At 50.7% G+C, this 14,294-nt stretch overlaps 1 protein-coding gene across 1 annotated transcript in view; it reads left to right on the forward strand.

Moving 5' to 3' along the window:
- The first annotated feature begins 13,130 nt into the window (after nt 1-13,130).
- The window catches only part of ATP2A3 (ATPase sarcoplasmic/endoplasmic reticulum Ca2+ transporting 3), a 59,866-nt gene continuing 58,702 nt past the window's right edge, over nt 13,131-14,294 (forward strand). Inside the window, exon 1 of the mRNA XM_054287018.1 lies at nt 13,131-13,337. Coding sequence (XP_054142993.1) covers nt 13,220-13,337 — 118 coding nt within the window. The 5' untranslated portion in view covers nt 13,131-13,219. The remainder of the gene's footprint in view (nt 13,338-14,294) is intronic.

Raw genomic sequence — 14,294 nt, forward strand, 5'->3', positions numbered from 1 at the left:
TGTTTCTGATGTAGGAGACAAGGGCTGAGCTCTGCTCCATCTTCAGAGGGATGCAGCTGGGTGCCTTGTAAGCCCTCCCAGTCCTTATGCACCTGGGGATTCTTGTGTTTTAAATGTCAGTTTGGCTCCTTGTATTTTATTTAAAGTGCACTTGGGGACTCAGGAGCTTGTGGGATCAGGTTGACTGAGGGGAGAGAGCTTCAGATTTCACAGGGAAGCTGGAAAACAGGCACGTGTCATTTCACAGGGGGAGAGGAAGGAAGCCAAGTCCCACACTGCATCCCACCAGTGCCGGGAGATGCCCTGCGTGCTCCTTCCTCCAGAGCTGGCAATTCAGACCTCAAACAAAAACTCACCCAAACCTTGTTTTGAAAGAAATGCTGGGTTCTAAATATATGCATCCTGGGGTTTACATTTGGAGAGCACTTGCTGCATGTCTACAGCTTGAAGCTTGGAGTGTAAAAATAGCACGAGAGCCAAGATTGGTGTGAGAGACTCCAGGAGGAGAGGCAGGCACAGCACATGCCAGCTCACATGGAACCACTTGTCCCCACGCAGGGGGCACAGCCCAGCCCTGAAATGCTGTGGGGCTGCTGATCCATGGGGATCCTGCGCTGGGGGCTGAGGATAAGGGGTAAAGAAGAAAATAGAGGGTATTATTATATATTTTTTGGTGTTTTTTTATTTTGTTTTTGTATTTGGTGTTATTGTAGTAGGTTATTTTTTTTGTTTAAATTATTGGGATTTTTTAATGTAGTTTTTGTGTTATAGGAAAAATTGTTTTAATTTATGGTTATGTAAGAAAAGTTTCGTTAAAGGTTATTTTATTATTTTTTTATTTAGTATTTTTAAAATATCTTTTATTTGCTTTGATTTTTATTATATTTGTCAATTTTTTATTTTATGTTTGTTTTTTAAATTTAAATTAAGGAGAATTAGTATTTTGTAAAGTTTTTATTATTTAAGGAACAGGTTAAAATTTTGGGGTTTGTTTGTTTAGAATTTTTATGGTGGTTGGGTATTTTTTTTGTTGCCTTTTTTTTTGTTTGTTGGTTGTGCTGTTATCCCATGATATTAAATTTTAAGGTGGTATAAGTGTAGGTATAGGTTTTTTTTCTTTTCCTCTCTCTCCTAGGAGAGAGAACCAGCTGGGAGGGGTGAATGCAGCAGAGAGAGAGGATGTGGTGGTGTTCACAGGGGTCCTAGGATGAGGGAAGAGATAAGAATCTTGACTCCATGTTTCAGAAGGCTGATTTACTATTTTATGATACATATTATATTAAAGAAAATTATATATTAGAACTACACTAAAATAATAGAAGAAAGGATTTAATCAGAAGGCTAGCAAGGAATAGAAAAAGAATGATAATAAAATCTTGTGACTGACCAGAGAGTCTGAGCCAGCTGACTGTGATTGGCCTTGAACTAAAAACAACCACATGAGACCAATCACAGATGCACCTGTTGCATTCCACAGCAGCAGATAATCAATGTTTACATTTCATTTCTGAGGCCTCTCAGCTTCTCAGGAGAAAAATCCTGGCAAAAGGATTTTTCATAAAACGTGTCAGTGACAAGAGGAGGTTGGGGTGAGGAGAGCTGTGTTTGATCACTGGGGTCACACTCGGTCACTGCAGCACGACTGGCACAAGGTGAGCCTGGAATTGCTGCCTGCTGCCAGCAAGGGAAGCTGGGCCAGCCAAGGGAGGATTTCCCTGCCTCTGGTAGGGCTGCTTGTGCTTAGTGCACAGTGAGGACTTGCAGACGCTATAAATAATCATCTAGACCAAAACCACGCCAGACTGATGGCCCTCGAGCAGGCAGCCCTATAAAAAGTCAGCCCTGAAGGAGCCTGTTCTCCTTTGAAAGTGACTTTTCTCATTCCCCAGTGCAGGAGCAATGCTGGTCATACCCACTGCACTGCTGTTCTGCTTTTCCTGCCATTCCTCTTCACAGCTTTGTCAGGAATATCTCATCTTTGGGAGATAAGCTATCCCAAGGGGCTCACCTTTTTCCCTCGACGTTTATGTTCCTCCACGTTCCTGGACCCAGCACAGCCATGAATTTAATGCTGCCATGGGCAGCATTTCCTACAGCCAGCACTGGAATCAGAGGCCATCCCCTGGCATTAATGACACTCCAAACCCCATTGTGTTTGGCTTTTTTCAGAGGCCATCCCCTGGCATTAATGCCATCCCCAACACCGTTGTGTTTGGCTTTCCCACCCCAGCACAACCAGGCTGCTCAGAAGCCTCAGGCCTGTGGGGATTTGGGGTTGAGTGGGAGCAGGGCCATGCCAGGGTGATGGAGAAGGTGTTGCTGGCACTGGGTGTTTCTGAGCATGGGAGAAAGCCCTGGCTGGCTCTGTTTGCCCTGGCAGTGCCCGCTCAGCCCCGGCCTTTCCAAGTGGGGACATTTTCCACAGGAGCCGGGAGAAGGCTCCGTGTCCATGCCAGGGCTGAGTCAGCCTGGTCGTGAGGGAAGGAGTGTAAGTATGTGTGTGGGGGGGGAATTAAACAGTCAATCATGCCTTCAGCAAGCCTGAAATCATCTGTGATATTTTTATTTCCAGATTCCCGGCTCCGATTTTTGTGGGAAGGTTGTTCCCGGCGTGCCGGCCGCGGTGACGCCATGCTGAGGGCAGCCCTGGCAGCTGGGGCTGGGGGTGGTGAGCAAAGCCTGGCACCAATCCATCCATCCATCCCAGAGCTCCTCTCATCCCTGCCCCACAGGCTGAGGACTAGGGACAAATTGCAGCATTGAATTTGCTTTTCAGCCCCTCGATGGCCCAGGGGAAGGTGGGCACGTCCTCTCCTTGGCTGGCAGCTCTTCCCTCTCCCCCATGGACACCTCAAGGGCTGTGGCACCTCAGAGGCCCCCTTGGAGCCACCTGCCAGGGCAGGGAATGGTGTGCAAGTGAGAACACTGCTTTGGGAGAAGCTGGGAACACAAGGAGCCTGCTGGGATGGAGACTCTGCACTCAGGTGAGGAGAGCAGGGTGAGTGGTGTCTTTATAAAAGAACACACAAAATAAATAAAAGCAAATAAGTGGTCCTTGGTTTCAGAAGGATGAGATGGGGAATTTCCCCCTAGAGAAGCTGCCCCATCCCTGGAAGTGTCCATGGCCAGGTTTGATGGGGTTTGGAGCAACCTGGTCTAGTGGAAAGTGTCCATGCCCATGGCAGGGAATTGGAATTAAATGGCCTTTAAGGTCCCTTCTAACCCAAATCATTCCATGATTCTCTGATCTTGGGAATGTATTTTCCCCCAAAGCCTCAGTCCCTTCAGCAATGTAAAGAGGAGAATTTCAAAAGGTTGGGTTTTCTGGGTTGGTTTCTTTATTTTTTTGCCTACTTGGTCCCTCGTTTCTGACCAGAGGCACAGCCTGAACCCACCAGGCCCAAGCCCAGCAAGAACAACTAAAGCAATTTGATTTGGAGGGATGTTCATGAACGATGCTTGGAACTGGGAAATCACCACCAATTCCTCAATCTGGAAGGAAAAAATGGTGGGAAAAAAAGCTTTACATCTCCCATAAAATCCTTGGTGTGAACAGCAGTCCACAGCGATTCCAGGCTCACAATCCAAACTGAAGCTGAGCAATCACACACATTTTTTTTCCCTTGTGGAGCCAAAAGCAGTTCCTGTCAGGCTATATATTTGCTCTCTGATTAATATAGGAGATTTTTTTTTCAAGGAAGAGAGATGGAGAAGCTGACAGCAGCATGTGAAGTATTTGGCAAAGAGTGTTTTTTATGTTGGGTGTAGGTAGCACTCGATGTATTTGCAAGCTATAAATAGATCCATACTTACAGACCTCCCTCACATATTGTTTCCACTTCTTTTGCAGACTACCTGCAAAACACAGCCACCCTCTGAAGCTGTAAATACAGCCATTACACTGACTGACAGCCCATCCTCCAAAGTTTTCATGCAAAACACCTTTGTGTTTGCTGAGGAATGCTGCAGGGATATGGCCCTCGTATTTTGGGGTATCAGTGCACCCAGAGGAATAAGGTGTCCTGGAGCTGCAGCAGTGTGTTGGGTAATTCATGGCAAATTTTCAGATGGTTGAGAAATTTTCTTGGTATGGGCATCAAATTGGGGTGCTGGTGACTTGACTTCTCCTTTCAAGAGGAAAATGCAGTAAAACAATTAAAAATCCTTTTTGTTTTGGTCCCTCCAGTCCTATGATTTTATCATTTGGGATTCCTCCCCTTCTTATATAGAGCTAAAACTTTAAAGGGAAGAATTCCCATTTAAAGGAAAGAATTCCCCTTTTTTTTTCCTTAAGTGCTGGAACAAGAGCCTGCGACTTTTGAGGGGGGGAAAAAAAAAAGCTACTGCCTTTTATTTCTCCCTGCTTTTTCCAGCTTGATTTCTTAGTCAAACCAGTCCCTTTTCCTCCCAGTTATATTTTTTTGGCTACAAACGCATCCTCACAGTCACTGCTGTGTTTTCCCAACCCTCCTCCCGAGCCATCCATCCTAACACTGCACAGAAATGTGCTGGGTTGCCTTTTTTTTTGTCTCTTGAGGGCTTCCCTGCCTCGGAGCCGAGGGCTGGTGCAGGTTTATCTGGTTTCCCTTTGTTCAGCACTAAGGAAAGAGGAAGGAAAGGCGCTGCTGCCCGCCTGCTGCTCGGGTAAAAATAGCAGGGCTGGGGCTCCAGCCTCGCTGCAGGGCCCTTCCCTGAGCCCCTGCTGCACACAGGGCACAAGTGACACCTTTGGGCACATTGCTGGTGGCTCAGAGGCAGCCAGGAGCCTGGAGGATGACAGGATCCCCATTGCTGTGCATGGAGTTTGTTTTCCATCCTAGTGACACATGCAGGGTTCCCTCTTCAGTGTCAGGGTGTGACAGCCCTGGTGGGATCTCTGCAGCTGGAGCATCCTGACTGCCTCTCTCCCATGCACAGGGCCTGGCTCTCCAGTGGCTCTTTATTTTCAATATTTTTTTTCAATTTCAAATTACTTTTTTAACTTTTCTTTTAAAAAATCTTGTTATTTTAATTTTTCTTTTAAAATATTTTGAAGTTTGGTTTTTAAATTAGGTATTTTTAAATTTTACTTCATTATTATTATTATGCTGTGCAGAGCAGCCCAGGTGTCAGCAGTGTGACACTGGTGCTTAAAATTATTATAATTATAATTATTATTATTATTATTATTAATAATAACAACAATAACAATAATAATAATATGCTGTGCAGAGCAGCCCAGGTGTCAGCAGTGTGACACTGGTGCTTAAAAATATTATTATTACGATTATTATTATTATTATTATTATTAATAATAATAATAATAATAATAATAATAATAATAATAATAATAGTAATAATAGTAAGCTGTGCAGAGCAGCCCAGGTGTCAGCGGTGTGACCCTGGTGACTTGCAGAGGAGCAGGAGATGGGTGCAGGGCATGGGACAAGCTCCTCTCCTGTCCTCAGTGTGGGCAGCCAATCTCCTGGGAAACTGCAGGAAGGACTCACACAGACAGAAACCCCCTGATTCCCCTTTTCCCTCTCTTCAGTCTCAAAAAGAAGCTGTGTGGTAAAATCCCAGCCCATTATCCCTTGCCGTGTGTTGGATGCTGATGTCGCCTCCTGCCAGCCCCAGGGTGAGGAGGGGTGAGGTTGGTTTGCTGCCCCGGTTACATCCCCACATCCTGTGGGCATTTTTGGCCTCAAAGCCACTGTGGTGTTTGTCCCCTGGCAAGGGACAGGAGCAGCTGGAGGGGTCAGTGATATCCTGGCTGTGACATCCTGCAATTCCTGCAGGGCACAGTGCTGAGGATGTGGAAGAGAGAGGCAAACCCCGGTGGTGCTGGTCCAGGGCCAAGCAAGTCTCCAGCCCTCACCCTCCCCTTGGTGAACATCACATCTCCATGGAGAGCAGGAATCATTCCTTCTGCCAGCTGGAAACCAGACCTTTTTCCATTTTTGGCTTCTGCTTTTGCTGGAAGGAAACATGGAGTGAAATTTTGCCCACAGGGAGAGGGCTGAATTAACCACCTCAAGCATGAGCCCAGCCCCAGGTGGGTGAGGGACCCTTGGTGCTGCCTGGGACCCTCCTGTTGTGTTGTTTTCTCTGTTTCCTAAACTCCAGCAAAATCTCAGGAATGACACACCACAAAGGCACTTTTTTTCTTTTTCCAGGAGGCATTTTGCATCAGGGAAAAACCCGCTTGAGTGTCAGAGGGAGTGTTGTGGTGTTCCCCCTTTAATGGATATTAATGTATTTTCCTGCCTTTGAAAGGAATTGGAATACAGTTTTAAAAAATAATACATAATAATGGGCCAATACTGGTCTGGATTGATGCACAGAGGCTCCTAAGTGTGCTGCTGGAGGAAAATGCCAGGGAATTTGGAAACACCACAGGATCCAAGCTCAAATCTAGTTTGGGCAGCCCTTCCTGACATGCCCCAGATGGGGCATTGCACTTGGGAAAGCCCTACTTCCAGCTAAATTGTGGACAGGACATGGAAGAAAAGCTTAACATGTGCTTAAGAGCTGCTGCTGTAAAAGTCTCACACTTTGGTGAATCCTCATTTTCAGAGTCATCTGCAGCAGGATGAGAGTGTGACGGTGTTCACAGGGGTTCTTGAATTGGGGAAGAGATGAGGATCTGACTCCATGTTTCAGAAGGCTTGATTTATTATGATATATATTTCATTAAAACTATACTAAAAGAATAGAAGAAAAAGATCTCAGCAGAAGGCTAGCTAAGCTAAGAATAGAAAGGAATGAATAACAAAGGTTTGTGGCTTGGACAGAGAGTCCAAGCCAGCTGGGCTGTGACTGACCATTAATTACAAACAACTCTATGAGACCAATCCCAGATGCACCTGTTGCATTCCACAGCAGCAGATAATCTTTGTTTACATTTTGTTCCTGAGGCCTCTCAGCTTCTCAGGACGAAAAATCCTAAGGAAAGGATTTTTCATGAAAAGATGTCTGTGACAATCAGAGCTGTTTTCCAGCTCAGAGGGAGACTGCCCTGTGCAGCCACGGCCTCCCACAGAAAATCATTATCCAGATCGACTGTTCCTCCTCATTGTCCCTGGATGTGCCACCTGTGCTGGCCAGGTGCTCCCAGGATGTCCCTGTGTGTCATCCATGGCCTGAGGTGGGCTCTGCAGAGCTGGCACTGGTGCCCCTGTTCTGCACATCCACACAATCCCTGCACCTGTGCTGCACATCCACACCATCCCTGCACCCTGTGCTGCACATCCACACCATCCCTGCACCTGTGCTGCAGATCCACACCATCCCTGCACCCTGTTCTGCACATCCACACCATCCCTGCACCCTGTGCTGCACATCCACACCATCCCTGCACCCTGGTGGGATGCACGACAGGCCTGCTGCGTCCCTGCCACCTGCAGTGGCTGCATTGGTGCTCCAAAAAGCCAAATCCTGGTAAACCACACTCCCACATCACCTTAAGGTGCACAGGACAGCACAGGATGCCAAGGAAATACACTTCCAGGAAGGGTGGGAACACCAAAACTCCAGCCCTGAGCATCCTAGTGGTGAGGATTGATGTTTGAGACCTCAGGGAGCAGGATTGACCCACAGCTGCTGCCAGTCCTGGTTAGGGGATTAGAAATAAACCCCTAAGCCGGGCTCTGAAAGGTCAGCTGGCGTGTAACATTTAGAAAAGCCTCTAACTGTTATTTCAAGGAGTATTATTTTTTTTTCTCCATAGGAAAAGCAAATATCTAAGATGCTGCAGGGAAAAAAAGGGAAAAAAAAGCTGTTCCTGACTCTCCCTTGTGGATGGGGATTTGCTGTCTGTGAACTGGGGTGTGCAGTGAGTGAGAGCCTGGAGCAGAATGACAAATGGCAGTGGCACTGTCACCTCTAATTAATTAATTAATTAATTAATACCCCTGTGTGTGACAGCCCTGGGGCCAGGGGAGGGTGTGGGAGGAGGACATGGGGCAGCTGCTCATCACCCGGGCTGATTTAGGAAGGTGAGAGGTGTTAATGAAAGAGATTCACACCTCCTGGTGCCACATCCCCTGCTTGGTTTGGGTTGGTGAACCCTGGATTTGCTCTCCTTGGGCTCTCAGCTGCTCTCCTGGAAGCCACCACTGTGCAGCTGTGGTGACCTCGGGGGTGGCAGTGACATCCCTGGAAAGGTGTGAAGGGCACATCCAAGGCTGGCTCCTGCTGCTTCTGACGCCCTCTGCACTGAGATGAACTTTACAGAATTCAGAGAATCACAGAATGACCAGGTTGGAAGAGACCTTCAAGATCAGCGAGTTCAACCCAGCCCCAACACCTCAACTAAACCCTGGCATCCAGTGCCACATCCAGGCTTTGTTAAACACACCCAGGGATGGGGACTCCACCACCTCCCTGGGCAGGCCATTCCAATATTTTATCACTCTTTCTGTGAAAAACTTCTTCCTGATATCCAACCTGTATTTCCCCTGGCACAGCTTGAGACTCTGTCCTTGACCTGAGCAAGGTGGGGAGCTGTGGATGCTGAACCAGGCTGGTGTAGGAACAGAGAGGATGGAATAAAAGCTCTGTGCTTTCTGTGATTGCTCCTGGCAGTGCCAACAGCTGCAGAGTGTCAGAACCCAGGACATTGCTCTGACTGCCCTGGAGGACTCGAGACCCTGGCAGGGGGCTCAGACACCTTGGCACAGAGTCACAAACACCTGTGCCTTTGATTTTAGCCCATGGAAACAATTACCAACTTTGTGTGAGGAGTTACAAGCCACAGGAGTTTGAGTAGAATGATAGTGAATTAATCACAGGGTGGAAATGTAGAATTTTGGGGTTTTTAGAATGGGGATTCAAGAGCAAGATGGAGGAATTGTGGCATGTTCTGTCTTTCTCCTTCTTTTTGTCCTCCATCTTCTGCTGTGATGGTGGCACTTTTGGATTGATTTAGAGTAGAGACAGACTGTCTAACATAGGTGATAGGTATTGGAAAATTATTGGAAATAAAGTACAGGTAGTTTTTAGTATGAAAAGATAACACCACCCTGAGGGTGTCAGTGTGCCTCAACCCAATCTGCCAGCCAGACCTCAACAGGTTGGAAAAAGAATGTTATAGATAAGAGAAAATAAACAACCTTGAGAACCAGAACTGAGGAATCCTGTCTTCTTCTTTGGTCTCACGGCTGGGAAAACTTTCTAACTTTCCAACACCTCGGGGTCATCTCTACACAGAATCCCTTGTCACCGGAGCGCCGGGATCCATCACAGCTGAGCCCCACCGGAGTCTGCACTGCTTACCAGCACACAGCCTGCTCCCTCAGCCTTTCCAGCACACTGAATATTTTCCCCATCTCAGAGGAATAAAGTGGAGACAAAAGATTAATCTTCCACGGATTGTAAAACCCTTGGAGTGAGGGTGGTGGCGGCGTCGGTTCAGCGCCGCTGGCAGCCCCGGCAGGCTCCAGCCGTCCCTGCCCTCAGCCCAGCCAGGCAGCAAACCCACGGCTCTGGGGAGAATTACTCCTCATTTCCTTATGGAAAACCAAGATTAAAACCAAAACTGCCTGTAGACTTCCATGTCTTGCACAGCATTCAGTCAGCCCTGGCTGGGTCCTGCTCTTCCTCCCACACCGCAGCCACGGAAAAAAACAAAAAACAAACCCACAAAAAAACTCCTCAGTAGCCTGGGAGGTGTAAAATCCATTCTTTTCATCTTTTTATGGCTCTCTTAAGCGTGTTTACCTCCCAAAGCTTTTACCGTGTGGGAAGCCAAGGTAAATAAGGAGGTTTGCCCTTTGTGTAAGGGTGACCCAGTACAGAGGGAATCCCCCACACCTGGGGGGCTGCCAGCGATGGAGCCCTGGTCCCCCTACAGCCCGGGGTGTCTGTGGACCCTTCCCTTGCAGTATTGAGTGTTTTCAGTCCATTTTCCCTCACTGGCTAATTTACAGCTCCAATTGCTAATGGTTTTCATGGATTGCTTAATTACAGGCGGGGTGGATGGTGCTGGTGTCAGCAGGGCTGCCAGATGTTCCCTTTGTGACTCTCACCTCAGCCGCTCCCAACCTTGCCAAACTTTAACCCTGGCAGCTGGGACATCATCCTTGTGCTCTCTTCCAGTTCTAGGACTGGCATCATCCCATGAAACTGGGAGAAGCAGGAGCAACAGCCTGATGGGACACTGCTGGGCTGGGAGAATGTGACAAAAGGGTCAGGAGATGCTGGAAAGAGCAGTGAGGGTCTCCAGGTGGTACATGCACAGTCACACAGCCTGAGCTGTCTGTGTCTTTGTTCTTGTTCTGCACAACGAGCACTAAACCAGACCCTCACCCTCTGGTGTGCAGGTGAGGCAGTTTGGGGTGTAGGACCTCATCTAAATCATGTCCAGGAGGACACCAAGAACCCTCTTTCCCAAGGCTTGCTCCAAGGGCAGCATGTTTGCCCTGAAATAGGCTAAAAAGGCTAGAGCATCCTGTCAGGAGCTCCCATACCGGCTGCAGGCTGGGGATAAGGGGTCCCATCCCACCCCCACCAGAGTCACTGCTTTGGGAGCAGCCCCCAGGTTTTGAAGGTGATCTATTGCATCAGGACCTCTGTGCCCCTGGTCAAGAGCACATCATGTGTTAATGTTTGCACATCACATCAATTCTGCCCAGGCACCTGGTGGAAATCTCTCTAAAGAGGACAGACTGAGGGAACTGGGCCTGTTCAGTCTCAAGAAAAGGTGACTGAGAGGGGGCCTCATCCACGTCTGTCAGTGTCTGAAGGGTGGATGTCAAGAAGATGAACCAGGCTCTTCCCAGTGGTGCCAAGAAATAGAACAAGAGGTAATAGGCAGAAATTGATGCCCAGGAAGTTCTACCTCAACATGAGGAAGAACTTTCATTTACATTGACCCAGCACTGAACTATATGCCCAGAGAGGGTGTGGAGTCTCCCTCACTGGAGATATTCCAGAGCCCTCTGGACACACTCTGTGCCATTGCTCTGGGATGACCCTGCTGGAGCGGGAAGGTTAGACCAGATGAGTTGCTGTGGTCTTTTCCATCCTGGGATTCTGCGAACCACCCAGCCCCATGAGCCAGGCAGCTCTGGGGCAGACTCTGGCCAAGGGCAGCACTATTGCCTGGGAGGCTCAGCAGCAGGAACAGCATTTTCCTCCCAAAACACTCCTGAGAGGCAGAGGAACATCACTGGTGAGCTGTGCTCCTTGCAGGAGGAGCTGTGACATTGTGGGCTGAGCTCTGGAGCACCCTCTGCCTCCCACGCCTCAGCTGCAGTGAACCAAAAAAATGAGTTTATCAAACTTGAAAAGGGAACCTGCATTGCTTTAGGACTCCACTCCAGTGGAAGCTGCAAGACATTTTCTAGAAATGAATTTACATAGAAATAAATAAGCCAGAGCTCCTGCCTGAGATATCTGCTGTCCCTTCCTCATACTGGCTGCTGTCTCTGCCTGGGGCATGTTTCTGTAGAATTGGGTTTGTCACCCTCTCAGCTGGAGAGCAGTGCCAGTCACCATCAACTGCAGGCTTCTTCCAGCAACAGTGGGGAAACTGGAAGTACCTGAAAAGTCAGGAGTTGGTGTTCACACGGGGAGAATCACTGGGAGCAGGTTTGAGCCAGGTCATGGACGAGCTGCTGGAGTGGGGGAGCTGGATCAGGGTCACTACATCAAAATGTTCTGCAGGTGTGGTGGTGGTGGTGACCCTTAGCTGGGTTGTAGAGTGGATTTTGGGAGCAACCGTTCTTTTCCATGTCAGGGTAACTTGTCATGGTAGTCTCTGCTGCATGGGGGAGCTGCTAAAAACAGTCATTTTGTTGCTGGAAGAGGTCATTTAAGTAGACCGTGGCAAAGAGGGATGCAGAGGCCTTGTGGGCTGCAACTGGAGCTCTGGCCCACCATGGCAGGAAGGGGACAGGGAACTTGGCTGAACAGAGGAATGAGACAGGTTGAAAAATCCTTGCAAAAACACAAGAGCCTCCAGGATAAGCCCTTTCCTCAAACAGGGATGCTCTGCCTTGTGTGTGTGGGGACAAGCAGCACTGAGGAGTCTGGAGTGTGGGATGTCCCAGCATGTCTGGGACATGCACAGTGCTCAGGTTGTGCCACACAGGAGGTCCCTGGATCCTTCCTCTGTCTCCCTGCAGTGACAATTTACACCTCACATTTCCAAGGACAAAGGCAGCCCAGGACAGCTGCCTCTCTCTGGACACAGTGCCTTGGTGGGAGCAGTGTCAGTGGTTTCCACAAGTGTCAGGCAGGGATTTGTAATTCCAGGGCTCCTGCTGCTATCACACAGTGATAATCCTGATCCCAGGACTGGGATCCCAGTCAGTGGGCATGGAACTGCTGTGCTTCCAGCAGAGGGACTGGGGCATGCTCAGCTTCCAGCTGGAAGTAGGGTGCTGGAGGGGACCCAGGGACCATCACTCTTAGGCAGCTCCCTTAGACCCCACAGCTGAGCTGCACCCATGCAGCATTCCCACCTCCTTCTATTGCTCCTGATATTTTTAATATTATTTTTGTGATGGAAACTTTACTTCTCCTCGTAACTTCTTAAGACATAGCTATTTCCTCTGGACTGCTTCCACTGCCCACAAACCTGCCCACTTCTCAGCCTGGAAATCTGACAGAACACCGACAGGCTGAGAGAGCTGGGCGGCACAGCCTGGAGAAGGGAAGGCTCAGGGGAGACCCTGGAGCCCTGTCCAGTGCCTAAAAGGGCTCCAAGAGAGCTGGAGAGGGACTGGGGACAAGGGCCTGGAGTGACAGGACAAGGGGAATGGCTTTAAGCTGAAGGAGGGGAGATTTAGATTAGATATCAGGAGAAAATTGTTCCTTGTGAGGGTGGGGAGCTCTGGCACAGGTGCCCAGAGCAGCTGTGGCTGCCCCGGGATCCCTGACCGTGTAGGTTGGATGGGGCTCGGAGCAGCCTGGGACAGCGGAAGGTGTCCCTGCCATGGCAGGGGTGGCACTGGATGTCCTTTAACGTCCCTTCCAGCCCCTGCCCCGGGCAGCAGCGGGCCCGGAGCCGCAGCGCGGGGGTCCGGCGGTGCCGGGGCTGCCGAGGGGGCGGCGCTGGCCCGGGGGAGGCGGGGACGGAGCGGGACGGAGCCGTTCGGAGCCGTTGGGAGCGGGGCGGTGCCGAGGCGGGCCCGGCGCCGGGCGGGCGGGCCGAGAGGTGCCGAGGGAGGCATCGCCGTGCGAGCGGCGCCCCGTGTGCCTCCTGCGGCCCCGGCCAGCAGCCCCGGGCCGGGGCATGGAGGCGGCGCACAGCATCCCCGTGCTCGACGTGCTCCGCCGCTTCGGGGTCAGCGAGAGCTGCGGCCTCAGCCCCGAGCAGGTCCGCCGCAACCGGGAGAAGTACGGCCCCAATGGTCAGTGCGGAGCGACGGGATCAGTGCGGGGGATGCGGGGCGGGCGTGGGACGGGACAGCGATAACGGGACACCGGCAACGGGATACCGACATCCCGGCTGGGACCCGACCGGGACTGGGACTGAGACCGGGATCCTCTCCGCCGGGATCAGGATGTGGACCGGGATCCTCCCCACCGGGATGGGGATGTGGATCGGGATTCTCCCCGCCGGGATGGGGTTGTGGATCGGGATTCTCCCCACCGGGATGGGGATGGGTACCGGGATCCTCCCCGCCGGGATGGGGATGTGGAGCGGGACCGGGATCCTCCCCGCCGGTAGCGGCAGGGTGCGGGGTGCTGCCCCGGAGCATCCTCCCGGCCCCGGCTGTGCGGGGATCGCTGGGGATGTGCCGCGGGACACCTGTTGATCAGGGCAGTATTTACCGGCTTTAATTGAAGGCTAATTGCTGCGGGTTCGGGCGGCCAGGAACGTCGGCAATTAGCGGGGTGTTAATTCCGCTGCCGGAGTGACAGAGAGCGGGGAGGGACGGACAGCGATATCTCGTTACCAGGAAGGAAAGAGGGGAAGGTCTCGTTGCCTGCGGGTGACCGAGGGAAGCCCCAGAAGAGCCGTCAGAGGTGTCCTGGAGGGATCTCGCTCGCCCCCGCCGCAGCCCTGCCTGTGGGTGCTGTGGGACAGGGAGCGGTGGTGGGGACACCGTCCGTGTGTGTCCCGCCCTGCCGGTGTCACACTGACCCGGGGGACCCTCTGCGAGCACCTGGGCATCTTCACGGCACTGAGAAAGGGGAATTTGTAAACGTTTAGAGAGTGCTCAGTGTGCCCAGGAAGGGCTGGCCGGGGTGTCCGCACCTACCCAGGTGATTTGAGGGTGGCTTTGTTCAGGCTGTGCCCGAGCTGGGTCCTTAACTCTGCATAGGAAACAGGAGGGTTGGGGTGGTGTGCTCCAGTGCTTTGG

The sequence above is a fragment of the Melozone crissalis genome, unplaced genomic scaffold, assembly GCF_028551555.1.
Source record: "Melozone crissalis strain CALT ecotype California unplaced genomic scaffold, PUWL_Pcris_2 ptg000057l_1, whole genome shotgun sequence".
NCBI classification, from domain to species: Eukaryota; Metazoa; Chordata; class Aves; order Passeriformes; family Passerellidae; genus Melozone; species Melozone crissalis.